Consider the following 26,305-nt stretch of genomic DNA (forward strand, 5'->3'; position numbering starts at 1 on the left):
TCCGACTTCCAAACCGGAGAGGTCTGGATAATGTCATATAATTTGTAGATAATCATCCAAACATTTTTATTCTCAAGTGAAAATATTTAGTCCTGCAAATATGCATTTTTGCCTTTCCATAACTGGTTGATTACGTGGGAGGGGGAGCCATTGTCTAGCAGTCAAAGCCAAGGGATTTTAAGCAAAGATCTAGTTACTATTCTGTTGACTCTGCAGTTGACTCTGTGTGTGACCTTGGACATGTCACTTATACTCTGAATGCTTCACTTCCTTCTGTAAATGGCTATAACTGTTTTGAGGACATGCAGAAAAGTGTGTCTGGAACTTAGGAAAGCCTTTGGAGATTTCCCTCCTAATAGGCACTGTTGGGTCTCGGCAATTGAAACGAGTGGCACTCTTCAGAGGCGGGTGTTCGTTAAGCGTTGCTGTTGTGGCACTCATTTCAGGGAATTCTGTAAATTTTCTTTCGGGCCTTTTTCAGTCACCTCCGCTTTTGCACTTTGTCCTCTAGTTTTTTTGGTTTTCTACCTAGCAGTTTCTGTACAAAATGTCTCTGAAAGTTTTGCTTTTGCATCTATCTTGTCTGGGGTTTACTGGTTTTGTATTTTAATACTGTCTCTGGATTTGTCTTTTGCTGAGGTGAAGCATATGCCCTTGTTTCAACAGAAAACATTTTTAGTAAATCCACTAATGGATAAATCTACTAAACGAGGCTGTCAGCCATAAGATACAGTATTTATGCAGAAAGTGTGGTGGAAAACTGTATATTAAAAGAGGAAAGAAGCTGAGGCAAAAGCTCTAAATCAAACTCCTGGCAATATACTGTCTTGGTGTGTGTTTCTTGCTAGGCTGCGATTCCTTTTTCTTGGAAAGTATCCAGAACTTCCTGGCTCGGTGATCCGGGATACTTCTCTATATTGTGGATATAGGGAGCAGTGGGCAAACTTCACACAGTTCTGAGATTTTCCTCAGTACGGAGCGAGATCCAAAATACCGGTTCCTTTTCTCAGCTGATTTGCATAAATCCTCCTTCACCGCTTCCAGGCCTCTCTGTCGGTCCTGAGCAAGAAACAGGCATCCGATCCCTCCCTCCCGTTCACACACCAAACCAGACCTCCGTCGGGATCCGTCAGCCAGAGGCAGACCCGCCCGTCCTACAGCAGAGGGCTTTGCACCTCGGCTCTGCCCGCTCCTTCGTTAGCGAACGGGCGAAGGCATGGCCAATTAGCCCAGGCTGTAGTAGTTGGTTACAGCTGTGGGAAGGATAATCTCCTGTGCGTTCACACCCGCAAAACCACCTCCGAGCTTCGCAGTTTGACGTTTTGGGTGAAGATGGCTTAATTGGGTCTGGTCGTTCCACGCGCAAAGGCGTCCCGTTTCGCGGTAGTCGGTGCCTGCGGCGTACAGGTAACCGCTGCACCTCTTTTTTCTGGGAGGCCTCTCTGGGCTGAGGAGTTAGAAATCTTTTGTTCGGTTCCTCGCGTTGGCGTGGTTCAGAAGTACCCGCTCCCTCACCCGGCCCCTCCGCGGCTGTTTCGGGCGAGGCCGCGTCCCGGCCGCTCTCCGCGGCAGGCTCGCGGCGGCTGGCCCCCTCCCGCCCGCGGCCCCCGGCGCGCTTTGCCCATAGAAGGTGCGGAGATGCCTTGTTGCGCGGCGCTCCCTCCTCCCGCCCAGCCACCAACGCCGGGGTCTGGGAAGGTAGCCAAATGCCACTGAGGACACTGGAGCAATAAATCATCCTCCTTCCAACATCTGCAGGCCCCAAAGGCTAGCCCCTTGCCGATGATGATCTCGCCTCCCACCCCCTGCTTTTTATCCTGTCCCTCTCTGACAAAACACCTATTGTCGCGGCCTGAGTGAAGAAGAGTCCTTTTTCCTTTACAAAGGCCCTCTGAAGCCAAGTTGTGAGCTGCCAGAGAAGATGCCTATGTCTCAGCGGGGAGTCTATATCTCACTCTTTTTCTCTGTAGTTCATACTTTTTCTCTCTCACGGGGGTCACCCAAAGCCTTTCACTCTGGCTTCATATTCACATAAAGACATCAAGAAAAAGAAAAACCACACCAGAAAGAATTATTAGGCATGGCTGTCAAATGCTTTATGGGGGGGTGCAGGAGCGAAGAACAGTAACTCTTTATGTGCTGGCATCGTTATGAGAGCTCATGTACTACGGCTTGAGTGCGACTTGCGGGAAGACGTTACGTGCCTTAAGAATTACGGAGTTACGTTAAACCGAAATATTGTCTTTCAGCAAAAGGGCATTTTGTTCTCATTTCTATTTTTTTTAGCAGGTTTTTCTAGATGATAGGTGGCTCTTTCCTGACGCCACTTTCTTGTAGGACTTTTTTTTTATTTGAGGACGTCTTTATTGACTGCCGTTTGCATGCCATACCTGAACTGCGGAGTGATTTTTAGGATCAGCTAGATCAAACTGGCCTCAGTTCATTTCTGCACGTGCAAGGAGTTTGAAAATCCAGACAGCATCGCCACCAAACCCTGCCCCAAGTATTAATAGGCAAAGCTGCATTAGTGTAAATAAGCTGAAAAAATGGCCGAGAAGAGCCTCCTCGCCCCTCTTCAAGGAGACGCGAGCCCGTTGTCGTGCTTTGTGTTTGGTCGGGGTGCAACGGCTGCGCTGCTGTGCGGTTTCAGAATTACGAAATTGCCCCGTTGTGGCAGGTTAACGCTGAAAAGCGTTCCCGAATCTGCTACCCATCTCCCTCCACCGTGCTCCCAGGGAACTTGGGAGAGCTGTGAGCTGAAGGCTTCGCAAACAGACCGCCTGCCCGAGGTTCATCCAGATGCCACGTAGCCGTGTATGTTTTTAACCCTTCGAAGTGGTGGTCCTTCGCTTTGCTTACTGAAAACTGGGCAAGCTGTGCTCCGCACCGCTTTAAGAAGACCCCGCTGCCTCGGAGAGGAAGATAAATTAAAAACTTCGTTTAATCTTCGGAAGGCTGAGACTGTGAAGTTAACAGTCGAGTAACCTATTAAAATTTACAGCGCAAGGCATCAAAACAGAAGAAAAGTGCACATGTACAAAGTTTAAAGCATCCTTATAAAAAGCCGGAAACCTAACACTGCATTCCGACAAATTATTCCCTTAGCAAACATTTTTATTTCCAATTAGTAAAAGAAAAATTGCTAATTTGCTGCAGTTGGACAGGCCTGACGTCTCAATCTGCAAAGTGTCAGTGCTGTGAAAGGAAATGTTTCACACTGTGCTGGAGAGAGAGAGCAGCTCTAAAGAGGGTCAGGGCATCGGGCCCAGAAACCAGATTGACTGGCCATAGTGCTAAATTACTCACACAAGACAGACATTGTCTGCAGTGCCAGCTACAGAGTACTCACTTTCTCATTCTTTCCCTTTTTTAGGTGGTGCTTGTGGGGGAGGTGAGGGGATGGTGGGGTGCAGCAGAAGGGGGGCACGGATGAGAAAAGGGGGGAGGGCTGTGCTCAGCAGCGACGAAGTGTACGGTCTCATCCTCTGCTTCCGTCTGAAGACGGAGACCCCGGATAGCTGTAGCGAGGTGAACTACCGCTCTGAGCCGTCGACAAGCGTGTTGGGGACCAGTCGGTAGAACCAGGCACGCTTTGTCACAGCACAGACGCGAGACGGACCAAGGTGAAGGTTGTGCTGGAGATAAAGGCTCCGGCTGTTGATGAGCAGCCCCCCCACATCTGTAACGAAACAAAGCGTCGCCCAACGGCAGTAGCAGTCATTTTTTAATGATAGTAGTAGTCTTCCCGTGTATTGCTTGTGTAAGAGGAACAGGTTGGTACGGCATGTCTTACCATGTGAAGAGCATAACGCTCGAGAACTGCTGGAGGATGCCAACAACGTGATAGAGGGGCGAGAAAGAGAAAGGGGTGGGCACAGAACGGTGCAAGTCTGCAGGGATATGGAAGGCAGATAAAAAAATCGGTGTTCTTCAGCACGGTTGTGGTTCTCTGTCTAAAATACCGACGCTGTGTTTATTTCATGGTCTCATCAAGAGCCCTCGAATCCAAACACTATTTTGAGCGTATTGTAATACCTTAACCAGCATGTAAATCTGGATTTTATGAAACTCTTTAGCGATCTGAATCGTCCACACTGACTAAAGAGTGATCACTGAATCTCTTCCGAGGGATTCAGACGGCACCAGCTTTGATTGCTATGGCTTCACCTTGGCATTTTCCTGTTATGCGGCTGCATTGAGCAGAGCTGAGACTAGCAGATTGACATGGCTCATTTTTATATTATACAGGCTGGTATTTGAATTTAAATAATTATTATAATTGTTTTATTAATCATGTATTGAAAAAAAGAGATAAGAATCAAGTTCACAAATAATTACTGCTTTCTAAATGGCAATCTTTTATAAGTTTCTTACACTTTCGATTCCTATTTCCCCCTTGCTGCTCCCGCCCCACCTTTTGCTCTAATTTTGTGTATTGTGAGGACTAATTTGCTGAAGACGGAACAGTGATATTGAAGGTGTGAAGTGCTTGTGAGCTTTAGACGTTTATTGGATTCATCATGATGGGCGGTGTGTTGCAGCACTCGGATGTATAACAGGGACGAACTTGGTTCGCTTCGTAATAAGCCGCTTGAAAGCAGCGTTTTCTTTTGCTAAGATACTGGTACCTCTCGCAGAGCAACTTCAGTGTGCTACGGTGACATCTTAATTTCTCTTTCCTTTCTACAAGGCGTCAGCATGAGGCAAGCACCTATTTATTTGTGCTAAAAATCTTGCACGTGGGCACAGAATTCCACTTTAATTTGGTGGAGGAGACTGATTTACAGAAGTAGCTTTTAGTTTTGGCTGGAAGGAAGCTATCGCACCTTGACATAACAGTCTGTGCAGCCCCTTTCCTAACTAGACAGGTTCTGGGTTTCTTTCTGCTGATAATCCCATCAGGACTTTTGTTTTCTGATAAAACGAGATTCCGCTGGAGAAACCTAAACACATTAGAGGCTCCGTTACATCCTCTGCATACTTCTCAAAACCTGCCCTGTGCTTCCTGTGCGTTAAACAGAGCAGTTTAACGAGCACGGCGCAGCCCAGCCATCGCAGCTATTGCTGATATCTCTGTACAGCTGCCATGATAACCCAGAACATTTTCAATGTGTCCCCGTGAAAAAAATAAAAAGACCTTTAGTCAAATAGCTCTGAAGCACAAACGTGGTGGCTTCTTTTTGTCAAGGATGGAGATGCTATTCTTAAGAGTCAGTTTACAGCTTCTTCACTCATGTGAATCTCAGCAGGCAGTTAGTTATGTTCTGATACGAAAATAGTACTGCTTAATTGACAGGAGGAAAGGGAGAGAGAAAAAGCTGTTTATTTGGGGTTCCAGGTTTGAATCTTACAGAGTGGAACGCCAAATACGTGTTTCCTTTTTGAGACAGGCCTTTCACAATGCTTACTGCCAGAACAGGGAGCTCCAGCACTTTTTTGATGAAACCCAGCCCATCAGTGAATCCAAGAATTAGTCTCCTGTGAAGAGGCACAGTCTAGCATCTCGGAAGGGAAAGGAGAGAGTGATTCAAACTTCTGGGAAGTTTTAGGAAGTTTTTGTTGGGGCTGAGTGGAAAGATCTGTGAGCCATAGGCTGTACTTGAATGAGTAACTGCACTTGCCTCCATTTCAGTTTTCATTTCCTTTGCCTTTTCTGGGGCAGAACTTTGCCCCATACAATTCGAAAAATAATGTTAAGAAGAAACTTGTATGGGAAGTAGCAATAAATGCTCCAAAAGTTCTTCCTTTTTTTTTTTTTAATCATTATCCTGCTATCCAAAGAACGCAGAGAGTGAATAGTGGTGGACCGAGATCCTCAGCTGCTTGGTTGTCTTGCCGCGACCTTGCGTGTGCTTTGCTTCAGTGAGGAAAGCATTTGTGGACGGTCAGTGATGAAAGGAGTGGTACTCACGGTTCAAAACTTTTTCAGAGTGAAGGAATTTGGTTATGTCTCAAGCCAAATGACCTAAACCACACCGAGTCCCCTTGAGTCACTTGGTCGTTTTTTGTTTCTTTGTCAGCCAGTGAAAAGAGAGCACTCAAAGCACGAGCCAAGGGTGATACGGGGTGTGCTTTCTCGCTGGGTGCGCAGACACGGACATCCAGCCCATGCCAGAAGCCAGACACGGCGGCAGAATTAGCCTGGACACGGTGTTCCTCCTGTGTCCTAGTGCACACACTTTCTTCTCCGTTCTGCAGGACTGGAAGCAGTCCAGGCACTTTACATACGCAAACACCTTCACCTCCGAGCTGCTGCTCCCGTCTCAACGGGCGCATTCTGTCAATCAGTCCACGTACATGGAGCGAGGCAGTAACCCTCGCCACAGAGGGTTACTTTGAATTTCTTTCTGTGCATCTGGGAGCTTGTGATGTGTGCTAAGGAGGGAAGTCGGTGCCTTCCATCATATGGGGTTTCCTGCTTTTTCTGCCCCCCCCCCCCTTTTTTTTTTCCTTCCAGGCCTTTAGTGTCATCCTTCGAGCCAAAAAAATACATTCATGTTCTCTACAAATCGTTGCTATAATTACAACTGTGCGTGGCCACACAGAGATCCTTTGGAAACCAGATGTCACATTTTCTAACCTCTGCTGCAGGGGTAGTGGCTGGCCACATAAACTTTACAGTACATGTATTTATCTTTTTGTGGAAATAGCCTTGATGCTGAGTTAGAAGCTCAGCAAATTGGCCTTGATCTGCAGTTTTAAAAAGAATTGATCCTAATTCCCTGTTGCTTGTGGTCTTTCTGATACTCTTTTTTTCTCGGCGAGCTTCACAGTGCAGTAAACCAGCGCTGGCTACCCCGATGTATGGCTGGTAGCTGTGGGGACCCACACGTCCGGTGCTGGAAAACACATTCCAGCAGCAGGAATCTCTGAGCGACTTTCTGAAGCCTCATCTTTGGCAACCGGGGCAGGTGCTGCTGCCGTACCAGTGTGGAGTCCTTTTCTTACCTGCCCTTACAGGTCAACCCGGGGTGGGTCTAACGCTCTGAAGGGGGACATTTAATAAAAACCCGGGGAGTTGCAGGGATCGTGTCACTCGTTCTTCTGAGTCGATGCCCCAGAATGATGTTCCAATAAGCACGAGCTATTAGAGAGTTGACTTTTTAAAATAGGGGTACGTCAGAAACTCGTAACTGGTATTCACCCCGGTTTGACGGCCAGATTTATGCCTGGATGATTACATTCTGCATTCTCAAGTGCAGCCAGCACTATCAAATGGAAATGCTACTTCGCTATTTGCCCTTACCTCTTCTGCAGGTTTGCTTTGGGTCGTCAGATGCTCACTGTGGTTCCTCTCTGAAGTTGGTCACAATTCAGTTAGTGCTTAATAGATTCCTAACACATGCAGAAACTGTAAAGCGCTTTGGGCTTTGCCAGGGTGGAGGTAGAACGTAGCGAATGTAAAGTGCTTAATTCTGACCTGAGCTGTAGGGATTTTGGTTTTCTTTTTTCTTCCTTGATTGTTTGTTTTTTACTCAGATAGCTCTCTTAGTTATAGTGGAGGGGACAGTTACGCTACTGAGAGATAAGCCGGGCTTCAAAGTCTGAATTGATGTGTGTATAATTCTGAGCTTACTGGGGTCAAAGGTGTTTGCATCTGAGGAGGAATGACAGCCTTATTGTTAAGATTAGGTCTAAGGAGCTTGAAACTCAATTTCTAAATGCCATAGACTGTGTGATTTGGGCATGTCACCTAATTTCTTGTCTCAGTCTTGTCTGTAAAATTGGGATAGTAATCCTTTTCTTTTCCTGCTCTCACTGTTTATCTATTGCGTTTACTTATTTTGCAAGGTCTTTTAGGCAGACCCATCTTTGTATTTTATGTATCAGCTAGCACAGTTGGGCTTCAGTCTTTTGTCCTGGGTGCTCCTGATAAGAAATGGTGGGAAACTTGGTCGGGCATAGTGTCGCACCGGGAAGTTCAGCCCCAAGGTTATCTGTCGGGGTGCTTCCCCATTACTTGGAAGTATCAGATGTGGGGAATAATGGAGAAAAACGTGTCCCTGTCTCAAATTTAAAGTCAATGGCTTATTAGCAGTGAATTTTTCCCCTGTGAAAAAAGTGGGGCTTGTTACTGAGATGCTCTAAGTCTGCCTGCTTGAAGCGAATTTGTACATATTTTTCTTCGTAGCTAGCAAGGACAGCGCACGAAGAGAATGATGATTTTCTCGTGCTAATTTCCTGCATTTCACAAAACATGCGTAGCTTGCTGAGACTATACGTGGTTTCCAGCCAGATTTGCTTTTTGAAACAGACTGAACCAAAGTGAACCGTGCTTGGGAGAAACAACAGCCGTGGAAGCTGGTACTAGGTTGTCCAGCCACATAAGGAGGCATTTCTTCAAGTAAATTATCAGATAAAGGTCAACTTGTGTCACCTTAACCATGATGCAGCTAACAAAAGCGTTGTTTGTGAAGCAGCTGCTGATTATCATTGGTGAGCAAACGTCTTTGAGTTTTATAGCTCCTGTTATCTGAAACTAATAAAAACACAATGCCAGTGACGAGTCGAAGGTCATCTCATCTCTCTGTTGAGGTGGGTAGTACTCAGCAAAGCTCAAAACTACACACGCTGTTTGTGTAATACAGTCTGTAAATAAAAGTTTTTGAATGAGGGATGTAAATCGGGGATGTATTCTGTCCTTTCATTAACACATAAACAAAAGTTTTCCATTTTCATGTATCACTTCCTAACCTCCATGCTCCGGAAGAGAACAGAAAACAGGCAGCGTATTTCAGATTCAGTCAGGTGCCGTTTCAATTAACCAAGCACTAGGATGGTTGTGAGCCACTTTTGAAAAATCAGATTTAATAGAAAATCTAGTGAAACAGTCAAAATGCTCACCTTTCAGGGAAGCCATTGTGCCAAGCGCAACGTAAAGAGACAGCAATAAATCACCATGCTCTGCACCTCAAATAGATAATCAATTTAATTGAAAGCATCAATAATCATAGTTTGACATTTATTACCCTGTGGATGTTTTATCTTTTAGGCTAGGGGACAGCGGGGCGATGATGAATACCAGTTCTGCCGTGGAACACAATTATGTGGTGCAAGGAAAAGGATTTTATATTCTGCAAAAAAAACAGCAGCCAAATTAATAATTGAACCAGATTGTACAAAGTCTGTGAGGAACAAATGCATGTAACTCAAACACATATAGCTTGAATTCTGGTGTTACGGCTCGTGAGATAATGTTGCAAATGCTGCTTGGTGTGTTCTCTTTAAGTGACATAGGACAGAAATTCCATAGGGCCAAATCTCCCTCTACAGAATATCAGCTTTTTTCATAGATGCACAAGAGAAAACTGAAAGTAAGTCTGGGTTGTTCCTTCTTTGGCTATATTTTATTGTTTGTGCTCACCTGGTCATTTCATTGTGCATCCTCAAAGGTGAAAAACAGTGTCAAAGTTACACTGGTTGTGTAGACAGAAGGCTCTGAGAGCACGAGAGGGACGGAAATGTTCCCTTGTGCTTATTTGCCAGCAAAGGAGGAATGTTCCTTTTCATCTGAAGATTTGTTTCCACGCAGAATGCCTGCAGGACACCCTCCAGTGCGCTGTCCGAATAAAATAATAGAGTAGATATATCTGCTGAGCTCGTTGGGAAAGCCCCCCGGGCCGCCAGGGTTGCGTTGCGTACAGCTGCTCCCGACGTATCCTGGACGGCTTTCAAGAATGTGAAAACCCCAAACTTTTAAAACTTAGAGAGTAAGTTATTCCAAAAAAATAAATTGTCTATATTAGTTTGAACTGTGCACTTATTATGCATCAGTCGAAGCAGATATTGTACCTTTTTTTTTGTTTTTGAGGACTGTTGCTTAAATAGCTTTTACTTTCAGAAGAGTGAATTAAACTCTGAGTACTTTCCCCAGCTAGCGCAGCCTGGATATGTCCTTGTAAAGTTCTCTTTTCACTTTTTATTATTTGAACGAAAACACAATTTAGAAACCGTGTAGACTGGCAGATAATGCCACTGTCATTACGCTCCTGGCAAAAAGCGAGAGCACAAAAGTAAGTCTTTTGAAGGTGAGGGATTCATCAGTTTGAGCTCCTCTCCCAGCTACATGTCGGCCAGATTATTGCTTTGGAGAGAATTGTAATGTTCTGCTAACCGAAAGGCTGAATGCCTGAATTAGGGAAGGAGGATATACAATTGTGAATTATAAATTTACAGTCAAATTGGCAGCCTTGGCTGTAGCAAAATAGGTAATTGTATAATGTAGTATGTTTTTTTCCTTGCTTTTCTGCTTTATACCATTGCTTATCCTAATACCAGAAATCATTATTTTATTGTTTTAAACAAAAAAAATTAAATGCAGATTACTGCTGCATTCTAAAAATGCGCATCTTAAATACAGCGGTGATATTTAGGAAGCCTGGAAAGGAAGGATGTGATGGGGAGATGTCTTTTGAGAAATTGCAGACACCACAAACTCACCCTGAGCCTCAGAGTCCCTTACGGAACTGCCTGAGCGTTAGCACAGCCTACAGTGCGATGCCAGCTCTTCAGAGCAGTGAAACAGCCTTCCACAAGAAACGCTGGAACATTCAGTTGAGGAAGATCACGTGTTTAGTGTAAAAGCCGCAATATTCGTTTTACGGCTGCTCACGCGTTTGTGCTGGGAGGAGGAGCAGACGGGGCCCTCGGACTTGCCAGGTTTTGGTCCGCTTCCAGCTTGGTCCGAACAGGCGCCATGGGCAAACGGGGGGAAAGCAGCGCAGGCTCTCGCTAATGAGTTCATCCTTCCCTTCCCGAAGTCAAAGCTGACGCGGTGACCCAGCTGTAGACTGACAAGCACTAGGGGGTTTGTTGCTTTTGCAGCGTTTGCTTTCCGCTTTCTCAATCCCAAGAGGTTTAGGGTGTTGGGGAAGACAAGAACCAAGTTTATGAGAATGTTAAACTGCTGGTACGTTATTCCCACAAAGCAACGGTTTCCCTGACGGCACGTTCAGATTATTTGGTAAGATAGGATCTCGTACCGATGCTCAAATCAGTGATTATTTACTTTGTGCTGGCAGTTTAAAAAATGCTTTCCTTCATTAAACACCTCTTCAGTGGCTTAAATACATCGAGTTTCCAGCATCTGGATACGTTATGGACATTTCTTTGTCTATGGTCTATTGGTGGTAGGTTTTAAGATGTAAAGAGAAATGCTGTTTAACAGATCGTGTATGGAGCCATCTTTTAACCTCAGCATTCCTTTTGGCACAAGGTTAAACAACTCCTTGTAGTCAATACTGGGAGCTGGATCTCCCAAGATTTTCTTCAGAGCTCTTCACAGCAATGAGGGCTGTGTGTGCTTTTCAAAACTTTTAATGAAAAAAAATCCCTTTTTTCTTTTCTGGTACGGTTCTGAAAGAAGCTCCAAATGTAGAATCCATTTGAATTCTGATGGCAAACAACTGGAGTTACTAAGGATAGCGTAGGGAAGTTTAAAAAAACCTGTTAGCTATTTTGGCTTACTTCAGGAAAGTCTTCTGCAGAGCTTTCAGAATTTCCTGAGCAAACACTCCGACAGGTAGGACCATTGCTTGAAGCTTGTGGTCAAAGCGCTAAGGTGCCTTTTTGAGGTGGCTGGCTGTCAGGTCTTTTTACTGAGGGGTGTCTAATCCAGAAAACGTGAGCCGACAGATAACAGTCAAGTTCTCCAGCCTCAGGAAATGAAGTGCTCGCTGGATTTATAAGCTGATTTCTCTAGTTATTCATTGGCTCTTTTAATCACTGTCCTGTCTAGGTTAGGGCTTGGGGAATAAAAGCCCATTTCTCTCTTGGAGGCCAGAAGTGGTCCTGGCGGAGAGGGTAGATGCTTCTGGTGTTCTTAAAGAATGAGCAAACCTCATTTGCTGCGGCACACACCCGCCTGCACCGGCAGACGGATCCCACCTGTGTGCCAGGCAGCGCGGGTGACCTGCGTTCCTCTGTAGCCGCGCGGCAGGATCTGCTGGTATAGTTGCAAAGGCAAATCTTAACTTTCTGGATCCTATCACTTGCAATCACCCCACATCCAGACTTCACGCAGGAAGTGCCTAAAGGGGAGATGCCGTTTGAAAACCCTGTATGTTTTCTGGAGGCGCGGTGGATGGTGGGCTTTCTCGTGCGGTGGAGCCTCTTGGAACTGGTGCTGTTACCAGTAATCGGTCATGATTCTCTGTCGCGTTGGAGCTGTGATCTTGCAGTTCAGGGTAAGTTGCTATTGCACCTCTGGCAGCTTGTCTGGAAAAGCTGGTAAAAAGAAAAAAACAAGGAAAATTGAAGAATTGTAGCCTCACGTTCAGAAGGAGCTTTTTGATAATCGGGGGTGCATTAAAGCACTGTAGGAAACAGAAAGTACGGTGTTCTTTGTGGTTTGTGAGACTTTGAAGCTGTGTTGTGTTGTACTATCATCCATCTCAGTTTTCACATACCTCATCGCTTTATTATTGTATGTATTTTTAAAGCAAAACAACCCGCCCTCCCTGATGCCTGAAACTTTCTGCTGAGAGTTCCGCAGCTGCCTGGAAAAGCAGATACAATGTGAGAATGTGTAAAGAACACATTCTTTCAAGTCACATTGAAAAGGGAATCGTTATATAAACAGATGGGAGGATGCCATTGCCCCGGAAAACCGTCCGAGCGGTGCCCCAAATTACACTTTGGCAGAAGAAGGTTCAAGGGCAGAGCGGAAGAATGAGTTACGTCGTGGGAAGACCCTCTGGAAAAGACTAAGTATAGAACTGTTCAGTTTGGAGAAAAGAAAAACATACGGTAGGGAACAGAGACAATAAAGATACCCGACTGCCACTTACTGTACGACCAGAGCACAAAGCTTTCGGTACGATTTGGCGCCGAATCTCTTCCCGTTCGCTCTGGTGCTTGTGCCGACAGCGCGTTGCCGGTTCTGGTCCTCAGGCCTCCTCCTCCTCCCCTTTGATTCACTGGAAAAGGCCAACGTGGGTGCCAAGCTATAGCTGCTACCGTAACCGAAACAAAGGGAAGGGGAAGTAAAAGCTCCCCAGTGCTTTTCCTGCGGGGGATTCGGTGTGGGAACGGAGCTTAAGCAAAAGCTGCTATGTCGTACTCATAACGCCACGTTTCGAGATGGCCTGTCCAGGGCCAGGATTTGTCTCCAATACAGCATGTGGTACAGAGGGGTATTGAGCTACATCTGGCAACAGTCGAGGGAGATTTTCAGCTGTGCTTAGTCTTTCTCTGATGCTGTATCGGAAGAAGAAAGCAGCAGATCTGAACTTCTGAGGTGGATGTCTCCCACCTTGTGTAGAGAGTGCAGAAGCTTGTCTGGCCAGAATGCACTGCCTGGAACTCGGTGGAGAGGTGCTCGTGGCATCCGTTGTGCAGGGGATCCTAATGAGCTCAAATCTTCACATTCCTCCTCCTTTGAAGTTCTTGAGAGGCTCAGTGCATCCTTCCACTTCTAACCAGGAGGTTTTAGGCTTCTCTCCCAGGAATTACTTAAAAAGCCTTTGAGAGGCTTTTGAGGGATTTACTCTTAAGGTTCCATCCCTTCTAGAAAGCTTACTTGGGACAAATGCCAAATATCTACATAGATAAAATTCTCCCTCTCACTCTTCAATTCTTTTTACTACCTTTGTTTTTAGGAAGTTTTGGAAATGGGACCAAACCAGCTAACAGTCTTGGAGCCATGAAGTATTATGTCTCAGTAACTGTTTTCTGTACTTGAGAAGGTGAAAACCGCATGTTTCCTGCTAAGCTCATGATACACAGCATAGCATATGATATGCTGTCCTAGATTTCTTTTGCAGTGATTTGTATTTGTCGTTTATACAGGTGCTCTAAAGTTTAAAGATCACCTTAGGTTTGATCTTTTTTTTAGCTTGCAGCTGTAATACTCTGATTTGTCAGTTCCTGAAACGTAGCTGGTTTACAAACCAGATGCCAAGTGAAGCTATAGACACTCAAGGTGGCATTCCCTCCAAAGAAGCGCTGGAGCTATACCCAGCCCTATGATATCCTGCCCTTGAACACTCTAAACACAAATTCCTACCTGTGGAAGACATCAGCAGCCCCAGAAAAAAACAGAAACTTATTTCCGCTTGGACTCCCTGAATTCCTGTCTCAAGAAAATGCATTGAAATTGCCACCCACTCTCTGTCTGGCTGATTAAATAAAATATTGACCTTTTCCAAACACAATATTATCATTCCAAGCCTAATGTTATCCAGTTCTGTCTGGGATTGTTTCTGCAGCTCTTAAAAGGGAACTCACCTGGCATCCCCTGTCAAGTCAGAGAAGACAGCACTGTATGCTTTTTAAATCAGAAACCGATTGTGCCGGTGCCTGAAGTTAGTCCACAGAATAAGTCCGTATTAACTTGTCTTTACAGAGAGCATCATTTGCTTAATATTACTTCCGAATAAAGGAAGACAAAGTGCCCTTTTCTGCCCCTCTGTTGTTCTGTGTCCTTGCACAGAGCATTACTACGGGCAATTCCTCTCCGAGTTAACTTACCGACTCTCAGTAAGTACCGATTCCGTATTCGAGCGGCAGCACGGCTTGAGGACAAGGGGCAAAATAGTGGCATATACAGTAGCAGAAACTGTTCCTTGTGGTTAACACAGATCATACCACGAAAGAAACGCAGTAGTACAGAAAATTCCCCTCCTGGTTAGAGCCCGTGCAAGGCTCTTCATACCGTCAGTTTATCAAAGACTGACTTTGCTAAATTAAATGAGAGTTAAGTGATGGAAGCTTCCTTCAGGCTCTCTCTGGCTGGCACCCGTGATGGCTGTGCTGGTCACCATCGTTTTGTTTTTCTCTCGGAAAAGATTGTCCCTGCAAAGGAGTGCTGAATATCCACATCTTCCAGTAAAATAAATAGGACTCGAACATCTCATAATCAGCCTTGTGTTTCTCTTCCAGTCCTTCTCAGGCTTTAATGGGCCATTTTTCTTACTGCATCACGCTGACCTTGTCATGTTAAAGTGACAGTTAGGTTATCCTGCTGATGGGTATCAAACTGACATATCCCATCCTTTCCGTCTGGGTGCCAGGCAGGGATACATTCCCAGACAGCCTCCGCTCCCCCTGGACGGTACCGGCTATTAGGAAGGCTGCTCTTTTCAATTCGTTCCTCTCACAGTGCGGGCAGCAAAACTGAGCTGCTAAATGAGACAGAGCATTTCCCACTTTAGACTTTTGGAATTGGTGGGAACGTTACGTATTGGCTTTATTTTCCTTCAAGTGTGATTAATGATCAAAAATCTACGTGTCACAGCTTAGCTATTTAGCTTTGGTGCACTACTGTGGTTACACTGGAGGCCATTATTTTGATGGAACCGAGGATAAGCTCTGGATATAGCTGCAGTTTATTGAGCTGGATTTTTGGCAAATTCCGTATGCGGTGAATTGCGAGTTGGCCTTTATGTTTGTGCTTGTGATTTGACATGCTTGCATGCGGGGAACTAGAACACTTTCAGCGAGCTCAGCAAAGTTGTGTGTTACTTGGGCAGAGAAAAGACTTGGCTTTTGAACCAAGCCAGACAAGCCTGCCTATGAAAAAATGTATTTGTTATATACTCTTTAAGTGTGGTAAAACATAAACATAATTCTTATCAGTGTCTCTTTAGGCTGTGAGGAAGAGAATGAAATGAGGTCGTGTTTCTCTGTTCTTTCTCAGATTCTTAACTGTATAGTTAGTACATTTACGTAAGGATGGAGGCTGTATCGTTCAGCGTGGGTGATGGGAGAAGCTAAAGCCAGCTGGCCCTGCTCTGTATCTTCAGACCTGAAGAAGAAGATCTTTCACCTCGGTACATCTAATCCTGGACCTTCTCTTTGGCAACTGTACGCATGGAGAGACTGAAGTGCCAAGACCTTCCCGTTTCTTATGATACTGGTGCCAGTCAGTTTCATCCTCGATGGCATGGCTTTGTCTAGGACGATGGGGATTTTGTAAGAAAAAAGAAATAGTGTTGATGTTGCCATGTAGGTTTGAAGGTACTTAATCTCTGCCACTGAAGGGACAAGGGCAGGGAGCTTCTGAAAGTCTTGCTGACGGAATTGGAAGCGAATGCCAGCCCAGTGACACCAAGAATGAGGCAAATCAGTCGATAAGCTGTGTACGAGCCTCACCCAAACGGAGGTGTAAAGGACGGGTGTTCGAGTACTGAATTACTCTAGGGCGCAGGTGGTATATTTGTTGAATCTATTCCAATACACTTCTGCCCTTTGCAGGTGTTTTCCAAGATATCCTAGTCGTAACAGGTATGATTAGATACTAAGACTTGAGTGCGCTGCCTTATATAGATTTATATGTCAATGTGTGTCCCGGATAGAAAGGCTGCAGTTTAATATGAAGTATGAGCTCTTCAGCCGAAGCCCAGAGGTCCCCATATGTCAGATCAAGTGCATGTCAGCATTGCTATTACGAGAAGATGTATGATCTCTCTTTATTTACTTATGATTATTACTGATCATCTTAACAAACAGGTTATCAATATTTGAAGTATAGAGGAAGTTCGTTTATATTATTCTGTCAATATCGAGGTCATTTTTATAACTAAAAAGGGTCGAGAAAAAAAGATGGATGGATCATACATGACTAAAGCTAACTGTCCAATCCATTTACACTGCTGCGAACAGCAGAGCTTTATCTGTTAACCAAAACATTACACTTCACTCTTCAAGATGATTTTTTTGCTCAGATAATAAATAGCTCTCGATATATTAAATGATTGCGTTATGCAGTTCTGTGGCAGACAGAATTTAGAGTCGATGACCCTAAGCTTCCATTCTACCTCTATTTCCTCTATGGTCAGAGTGAATATGTAACTGGTTTGCGGTTCAGAAGCACAGTGTGTCAGAGACTCTCGTAGTTTATTAGAGCATGAAAGTCTGCTAGGCTTGTTCCCGGATTGAAGGGGAACAAACTGAGTAAATATAGATCAGTATTTATAACTTCTGTTTTAATCCTTAGACTGTACACACTGCTCAGCGCTAGACATAGAGAGGTGTCCCTTTCATCCTGAAGTTTTATAATGGAATTTCCTTTCAGGAAAAAGGGAGCTTAAGATAATATTTCTAAGGATTTTTTAAAAAGAAAATCGTAATTAATTTAAACTTTTTTTTCCTCATGTCTACTGTTACGTTCTTCTTTTCTGGGAGGTGTTTCAAGAAGTGAGCAAAATACTAGACAAAAGACTTACAGGCTGACGTTATTAATGGGGACTTACTCTTCTTCCAGGAATCCCTGTGTGTTGCAAAAGGGGGATGCAGTGGGTGTGCACGTACAAATGTTTTGCCTCCGCTCCAGGGTCCTAAAAGATCTCATTCTCTGCAGTTGGTAAAACTGTTCTCTTTGAACAGTACTAGTAAATAGAATTCTGCTGAAGGTGATGTTGGATTGCCAAAATGGAGAAAAAGAACAGAGGGAGGTCAGACGTGGCGCCATATGAAAGGGAAATGCATCTCTAACTTGGATCCAGGGAACAGATGTAATGAATGAAATACGTTTTCTTTTAGCGAAACTGCCAAACTATCAAGTGCATTTCTCGTGCTCATTAACACTGGACTTTAAGAACCCGATAAGAATGCAATATAAAATCAAAGAGCCCCTAAAGACTGCGAGATTATATTTAATACTCTCCTATCACCAGTCCCTGAGTGCTTGGCAAGCGAAACGGTGACATTTACTAATCAGTACCCTCTCTTATTTGTCTTGGCTGAAAGTCTCAAGTCCTCAGCTTATTGAAGTTATTACAAATGCTCTCCATTAGGTTCTGTTTAACTTCCTGGTATTTGCAGTTGAACTCGATCACAATGTCGCAGAGGAGTTACGTCTTTAGAAAGTGATACAGAAGTTGCGATACCATGTATGTAAATTGTATGTTTATTTTCTTCCTTGCAGTCTTTGTTCTTAAACATATTCTTAATGTTTGACATCCATTCATTCTTGACGTTAACTACCCCTGACGTTTTCCGGCACCTTTCTGGGTGCATAGAAGTTTGTTCCGTGTGATAAGAAGGTGCCGTTTCTTACTAAAAGATGGCTTAGGATGTGCCTTTCTTGTGAATGCCCTGTGGAATAACCTGTAATGCTTCACCTCTGTAAGCAGCATTTTGTCCTCCTGAAAGTCGGCAAACAGGAAAAAAGCCTCTGTAAAGCCATGCAGGACGTAAGGCGTGAGCAAGTGCAGAGGTGTTCCCTGCGGCAGATCACCAGAAACTCTGGGCCACGGATCCCTCCTCATTTTGAACATTTTTCATGCAGCGCTGTACCACCGTTTTGTTCAGACTTTCAACTGAAAAATAAATGGTTAGAAAATGGTCTGTGGAGTGCATACCGTGGCTTTGCAGACTGTTACTGGTCCACAAACCACAGTTTGGCTGCTCTACAGTGTTCCCAATTGTGCCGGGGTTGCCCTTAGCAGTGAATGGTTGGTTTATTCTTTATACTCTTTTCAGCCCTTGGCTTGTTTCTTGCCAGTCAGAGTAGTGCTGTTCATCCTCCTTCACTCGCCAGCCAGGAAAGGAAATTCTTCCTCTCAGACAAGAGCTTTCCTCCCTTTCCTCTTAATTCCAGGCGCACTCGTGTCAAATTCCCAAGGCAGGATATTGAAAATTTCCTCAAGTTAGTAGGGCTATGCAAATTTGCTTACTGTAGAAAATGTAAAATGTTGGTAAATCGTTGGCCAGAAAGTGCTATAAAATTGCTGTATTTTGAAAATACGGCTAATAGAAAAAATTCCTCAGCGCTGAAACGGTTTTCTGCGGGTTCCTTCTCCCTTTGGCTTTACTGCGAAAGAGCGCGGTCTCTGTGGCTTAGCTGTTGTAGGGTTGCTAGCTGATGGGTTCTAAAGACTCGCCAGCTCCCGAACGCAAGGTTCAACGACACGCTTACAGTCATCGCCAGGGTGAGCCCACGCCATGCCGTCTGCAGTGTTCGAAGGCTTGTCTTGCTCGTCCTCCTCGCTCCGAGCTGCGGAGGAGGTGGGTAGGTTTGAACAGGCTTGTTCTTCAGCAGTTTGTGCGGTGATGGGACAGCTTCCCAGTGGAAAAGCAAATGGCAGTGGCGAAACGTACTGTAAACCTGGCAATCCCAGATGAGGTTTATGTGTGTTTTATATGTATTTTCTTCAATACCGTGCTCCTGCGGTTCTTCCGTCCTCATGAGCCTGCATTCCTTCAACGTGTGTTACCAACGGAGTTAATCTTGTATGCACAAATAGCATTATAGTGCTTTTTAATCAACTCATTTGGCCTGTATCGGTGTATATAACTTCTCGGGGGGGGTCTCGGGATGGTCTTGTTTTAAAGGCATACCTGAGCGAGGCTTTCCTAGCTGAGGGATGTTGTATTTATAAAGACGAAAGCAGCAAGTATCAAAAATAGGCATTAATCATTACAGTGCTTAAGGAGAAGCTCAGAAGCTTCTTTGTGCTGGAAGGCAAAACCAGGTGTGCAAACTACAGGTGAAAATGTTTACACAGAAAGCATCTGGATTAAAATTTTTAATTAAAATTAAAATTCCCTGCCAATACTCACACAACATCACAGACTGGATTAATACCCTGGATGCTTTTTGCACAAACTGTTGAAGCCCATGAAGCACTGTTTGTCCACCCGTGTAGCATTCATGCAGAGAAGCGAACCGAGAGTTACATTTGTATTTCAGGACTTGGTAGCTTTGGTGACAATAGACCAGGTTATTAATTATTCCAGTTGCGAGGGCAAAAGGTTGAGAATTTTGCCACTGATCTACCACATAACTCCAGGTAACTCGGTCTTTGGACCTCGATTCATAGGCTTTTCACATAGATATTTTTCTTCCAGAGCTTACAGAATTTACCGTTTAATTTTTATATTTATGTAATGATTGTTTGCCAATTAGTTCAGCAGATTTTGTGTTGGTTCTGTGGTATCCAGGCTAACGTCTGTATTTGGTTACTGATGTATCCTGAATATGTGATAGAAGGAGTTGCTGCAAAGCAGCAGTGAGTTTTTGATAACCCGGCCATATTCTCTAGAAGACTTTTACATATAATGCCAAACTTCATGGAAGAACTAGAAAAGCAACAGCTGTTGTGACAGTGTTACATTTTGCCAAAATCAGCTTTTTGCTTTCGCTTCAAAATTGGCAAATTGTTAATAAACCAACCAACCAACCCTTTCCTGCTCGTGCGTTTGGTATTTGCAGTCTGCAGAGCTGGTAAGGGCAGAGCTCCTTACGGCTGCAGCGACAGCATTTGTCAATATAATGAGTAATGGCTTTTCATGTCTTGGGCAAGTAGTAACAATGAAAAACACTTCACGTGCTTTTTGGGTTTTGTGTAAAATTGTCCTTGGACACCCGGGGCTGAGAACGTCGTTGTGATATTTGCTAAAGCCAGATAGAGACAGGCATAAAGTTGTAAAGAATGTCTGGACATGGTAGAGCCACGTGAGCCAACAGGTACCAGCAGCCAGCTGAAAAGAAGCCGCGTTTTTCCATACCACCCCCCCCATCCCAGCTCTCCGCCCTGCTGGAACCGCTGCGGGGGGAGCGTCCCGCATGCTGCCGGCTCTCCCGCGGAGACCGCGGCACTGCGGCGCAGCGCGGGCGTCTGCCCGGCCCCGAGAGGAGTTGCAGTGCGCTGTGCGGGAGGGCCGTGTCCCGCAAGGTGCTCTCTGCTCCTGGCCTCCATCCGGAAAAGCACTTACATACGCGGACGTTTCTGTTTCCAGTCTTTTCGCTGATAGTACTCGCTTAAATACCTCGCTGGGTCAGGGCCAGCACTCTCAGGACTTTGCAGGATAAAACCGTTAAAGGAGTAATGAGCGGAAATTACGAAACACGCTAATAATAGCGTTCTCTTCCAAGCCGAATTGGAGTAGAGGTGCAGAAAGTAGGTGAGGCATGGGAATACTGGAGCTGCTCTCTGTGTGTTGGACGGGAGAGCTGGCTCCATGGAAGTACGAAGCTGTGTTTTAGCGGGTGCGTATCGCAGCTGGTCAGACAGCTTTACCTACTTAGAGACCATTCCCTGGAGGTGGCAGATGCCCAGCAGGACTAGGATGCCCAGCGTCGGGTTGGGGTGGTTGCTGTGCTGCTGTGAACGTTTCTCAGTGGCACAGCTGAGGGGTTTTTTAAAGCCCGTAACGAGCTGGCTGGAAGAACATGTTTGTTCTGCATGCCGTATTGTTCAGCTGTGGACCGGGGGATCACGCAGACGTACAGGCGCCCCATCTCAGTCAAGCAGGGTAATTCACCTATTAACAATGGCAAATTAGGCACAGTAGGGACGTAGCCTGCGATTTCACCTGAAGGATTAACGGGAACTTGTGTGCAAGAAAGAATCGGTCCCTCAGCTAATTTAAGGCAAAATAAGTGTTTGAAAAGATAGCTTTTGAAGCGCACTGAAGCGCTTGCTTAGCTTTAAGTCTTACTGACTTCAGCGGTAACGTATAGAGGTTTTACTAAAAAATCGGATGATAATGAAGAACAAGTTCTTGAAAAAAGTGTTGTTACCTGCCGCTCGACTTCTGTGGAATTATTTGGCGTTCTCTTCTGTATCCAACTTGGAGAGATGTGGAAATACTTCTTAAAAAATCAAGATTCACAGTGATACAACAGGAGCAGGTTCTAGTCCGTCATCTTCCTCCTCGTTCGAGTTTGCTCAAGGCATGCCTATTTAAGTTTTGGTTGTTTGTTTTTTTTTTTTTTTGTTTTGTTTTAAAATGACAGTTTATCTGAGCTCACGGAATGAATGGATAACGTTACTATTTACATAAGCTCATTGTGATCTGTCTCAGTAATGTAATCAAATTAGGGTTAACTGCAGCTGGAGAATGCCAGCTTGTAAACTGTTTTTCAAAAAGAATCACATGGTGTTACTTGACATGTTTAGTATACATTCAGGAGGCTTTGCAAAAATTGTAGCACATCCCTAACTAATGTATCTAAGCCAGGATTCCGTTGCCACCAGTTCGCTGAATGCAGGAAATGAAATGTAGAGAAGTTCGTCAGCGGTCGGAGGAGATGCACCTCCAACCAGATTCCTAAACCCCGAGTTTTCCTGACGCGGCTGCTGCTGACACATTGTCTTTCTTTTGGCTAAAGTCAACATATCAGCCGATAGAAAAAGCATATGGTGTAAATTTTGAGTACATTTAAGAACATCTGTGTTAACTGCAAAAGCGCAGCCCGCTGTACACGTCAAGCACTATATTTAGTCTTACGGCACTCGCCTAAGATGAAGTCCAGCCTGAGCTAAAATTACCCAGCGAGGAGGTTTTCAAAGTATCTTTTGTTATTCTTATTAATAAACATCGCATCTGGTACTTGCTTTCCCTCTTTCTCCCTTTCTCATTTCATTAGGAGGCCGTATTTACATCACAGTATTGCAGCCATCAGTTCTGCTTTTGTCGCAGCGAGCCATCCCACACGACAGTCCTTGTTCCTCAGAGCTTCTGGTACGCGAAGGGACCTGATCTGCCTGTTGAGTTTCCATCCCTCTAGAAAGGTGCTGTCAGGCAGTTTTCATTCCAAGCTAGGGATGCGGAAGACGAATTTTGAAATTTCCTCCACAGCCCCGGGAGGTTTCTGCAGGCTCTGCCAGAGCCCTGGCAGTGCTTTGGCAGCAGGAGGTTTTGGTTTCTGTCCTCTGCCCCAACACGCACGCAAGACACACCAAAACCGTTCCAGCGTCAAACTGTCAACCTGTTCTACTGACAGGGGTACCAGGACGTTTAGGCACGTTCGGGCTGTGGGCCGTGTCCAAGCTCATGCAGAAAGCCTGTGGCGGAACTTAGTCCCACACTGTTGCATTTTGGACATAATCCCCTTTCTTTTTTAAAGTCCGGTTGTAAGGGAAGGATGGGAAATACCATCTAAAAAGAGTTCCTAAACTCCCTTTTCCCTCTCGTAAATGTTCTGATAGTTTGAGTGTGGAGGTGGTTCCATTGGAACTAAAATTCTTCATGAAATCGGGGTTTGTTTCCCCAGAAGTTCTGTAACAGCAGCAAACTGAAAAAATACTTCGCCTTGTCGAAAATCAGCCGCTTTGAAAAAGTCTGAACGAACAGTTAGATAAACAGCCACCGATGCTTTTCTGTAGAAGTACCATTTTTGAGTATGCCTGAAATACTTTTTACAGAAATTCTGTTCTCTGAGAATTTTGAAATTTGGGATTGGCTATGAATTGAAGAGAAAAAAAAATAAATACGGTTGAGAAAGAGAACTTGCCCCTTGAGCGCAGATCTATCCAAACCAACAAAAGGAAGCTTGTGTTGGCGTTTAGATTCAGACTCAGGAATTCCTGACTCTTAAGCCTGTTTATACAGGACTATACCACAGCCCAATTCGCACTTCATTTTGACTTTTTTCCCCCTCCATGTTTATGGTCATGTTGAACGTGTGGATTATGCACTCTGAATGCACATACTTAACCAATTGTATTTAGAGATTTTTTTGCTTATAATAATTAAAGTGTCTTCATTTGGAAGCAGCAGTGTTCCACAAAGGCTTTTAAGTCATGTAGCATAGGCATATTTATATTACGGCTCTGAAAGTTTCATGGCCCAAGTCTCAAGAGGCTTTTGAGGGTTGCCAGTTCCCAGCGAAAGCAACGGGAGCTGAGAGCACTCCGCGCTTGAGAACAGACTGCAATTCCCCAGCAACTTGGCGACACGTGCTTCTACCTGTGCGTGATAGATATTTAACTTTCAGTAATTCCGGGTGAGATTTCGGCATGTGTATGTGCACACACGAGCGCAGGAACACGCAGGTGTTTATTGCCCTGGTATCCACCTCTTGCTCCTCTTTGCTTTCAGCTACTTTCTAAACCGCAATTTCAGTATCTGTTCAAGCTGTTGTGAAATGCAGAATGGTTTAGGATTCTTGCTATCTAAAACGTGACATGTTATTGCAGCTGAGCTAGGAGATATTTGCCAACATTTTTGAAATTTGTGAATTGGTTGATCTCACCTGGACATGGTCAAAAGGGTCCAACAACTTTGTGCCAAATCCTCAGCTGCTGAAATGCAACAGAGCCTCCCTTGATTTCGTCTGAATAAATCAGCTTTCACCAAGAGAGGACTTGGCCCTTTCCTTTTTTTTTTTTTTTTAAGTAAGGTTCCTTTGCAACGTACGACAGTTCTCCTTTTATCTTGGGTTTCCTTGCACTTTGATCTCTGTTCCTTGGAGCTTTTTTCCACTCTTCTTTGGTAGCCAAAATACATTGCCTGGGCCTGGAAGTCCTGAGCACCTTGACCCCACTCTGGCACTTGAGCATCTGTTTAACCTTAGACACCCGAGATCCCCACTGAGGTCAGGGAAACTACTTAAATACTTGGAGTCCGGCTGCTCGGTCAAGTCCTTGTAGAGTATGTTTATCCTGATGGGGCTATCCAGTGGGATATAAAGTTTAGGTACTTGACCTCCCTGAAAGCCTGCTGACCTAGACCTGATGTGAGGTAGAACACAGCAGCATTTTGGTGACTCGTATCACCTCACCTCTGGTGGAGGAGGAACCGAAGAGCTCCCTGCGCAGCTGCAGGAAGCGCTGAGGTGCCGAAGCATCCGACGCCCCCGGCCCCACGGTCAGTCCCTGCCGTTGGCGTACCGCTGCTGGTGTGCTGTGAAGTTCTCGGCTGAGCGCCTGGCTACAGGAGACGAGAGCACCCTCGTGTCCGTGAGGCGAGAGGTGCCTCCGGCATCCCGCGGGGAGGCTGGGAGTGCGCTTGCCGCCGTTCCTCTGACCTGGCCTGCCGGCGGGGCGAGCTGCGGCACTGGCGGCTGCCTTTGGTCGCCAACTCCGGAGGCACTCGCTTTTGCGGAGCCCGCAGGTCTCCGTCCTCTTAGTGCCCGTACTCTACATCACCTGCCATTTGGAAAAGAAAAACGTGTTCTCGTCAGCCTAAGCTAAAGAAACTAGTTATAGAGGCTACAGAAGACCTTAAAATGTGTGGGAGAATATAATAGTAGTTCTGGTATAAGCCTTCCCTCTAACTTACAAAACGTCTGCGTCGCTCTGTTGCAGTTGCCACATTTTGGCCTTTAAATATAATTGTCCTCTTTAGTATTTTATAACATTCTTAGTTGCATTTCAACCTAATTTGTTTTCTACTTTGTTTTTCCGTAGCAAATACTGACTGATCCTGAGGTGACCTCCCAAGAGGGCAATATAAAAAAGGTAGGAGATGGGTCAATCTTATGCAAGTTGTTTTACTGTCTGGCTTTGAAATACACCTAGGTGCTTTTTTCTCTTCTTACTTTTGAACAAAGGTGTGTATCGCAATAGCATCGTAAAAGTTTTCCAATATTTGCTGTTGCTCTTTTGGTTTAAGTATTGTGGTTCCGTTGGTGTGTTTTTCTGTCTTTTTCTGATTCCGGTATTTGTGAAAAAGAAAATAACACTTTGATGTGTTCCTTGATTCAGCTACAATATGAACAGCTACCAGTCCAAATCGAAAAACCTCATTTACCTCTTTTCCAGTAAAAGAAAATGTTGGTCCTTTGTTAGAAGTGCTAAATTTTCAGAGGTCGCTTCACCATGTAAACGTGGCTTATGTGAAGTCCAAGGGGAAAGGAGTAGGTATATGAAAGGATAAAATTTAACTCATGTGATGTAGTACCGGTGCTTTTCATCACATTGTGATGCTTAAACTGTAATACTGACCAGAGAAAAATGAGTTCCAAATACAGCCCAGCTGTATAAATTTCTTCATAGTAGCTGTGAGGCAGCCTCAGCACTACATACTTCAGTAGCCAGTCAACTGTTTTGGTTGGGGTTATTCTCAGTAACACTAAAATGACATTCTTTCCATGGCTATCTTTTGGTTAACGGCTTTACTAAAGTGAAGTGTTACAAGTCAGGTTTGATTATAGCCTCTCTAGATGTCTAGCGGTAGCGCGTCCCTGTTGAAATAATGAGCTAGTTGTAATTCTTTTCGTATGCGATTGTCTTATAATGGGTATTCACAGTCCTCTTCATAACATGTGAGTTTTTGAAAGTGGAAAATATTTTAAACTGGAACTTGCAACAACTGCCATTTTTATTCATGCGTTTAGGCGAGCTTCAATACTGTTTCTTAGCTCTGAAAGCTAAAAGGAAACACTTGTTTCACTCTGCCAAACAAAGTGAAATATAATACTTGCCAGGCTCCAAAGCTGGTTTGGGAAAGGATATTTAGACACGTGTCCGGTATGGCCCACTCTATTCTTACCATGTTGAGAAAAATAAGCTTTTATTTTAGAAAGCCAGGCTACCAAGATGAAACGTCCTTTGACCATCCAATGACCTTGCAAAGGACCTATCGCAATTCGGCTGAACTTTTTACCTTGTTCATCTCCATAACTCATTTGGTG

The 26,305-nt window shown here is 44.7% G+C and overlaps 1 protein-coding gene across 2 annotated transcripts in view; it reads left to right on the forward strand.

The window, feature by feature from the left end:
- Positions 1–26,305, forward strand: part of PRDM16 (PR/SET domain 16) — a gene marked incomplete at both ends in the record, with an annotated part of 337,348 nt that overhangs the window by 148,116 nt on the left and 162,927 nt on the right. For both annotated transcript variants that reach the window (XM_082009472.1, XM_082009473.1), the window contains one exon: positions 25,080–25,130. In XM_082009472.1, the coding sequence (XP_081865598.1) occupies positions 25,080–25,130 (51 nt within the window). The remainder of the gene's footprint in view (positions 1–25,079; positions 25,131–26,305) is intronic.

Source organism: Phaethon aethereus (genome assembly GCF_964289735.1).
Source record: "Phaethon aethereus genome assembly, chromosome: 21".
NCBI lineage: Eukaryota > Metazoa > Chordata > Aves > Phaethontiformes > Phaethontidae > Phaethon > Phaethon aethereus.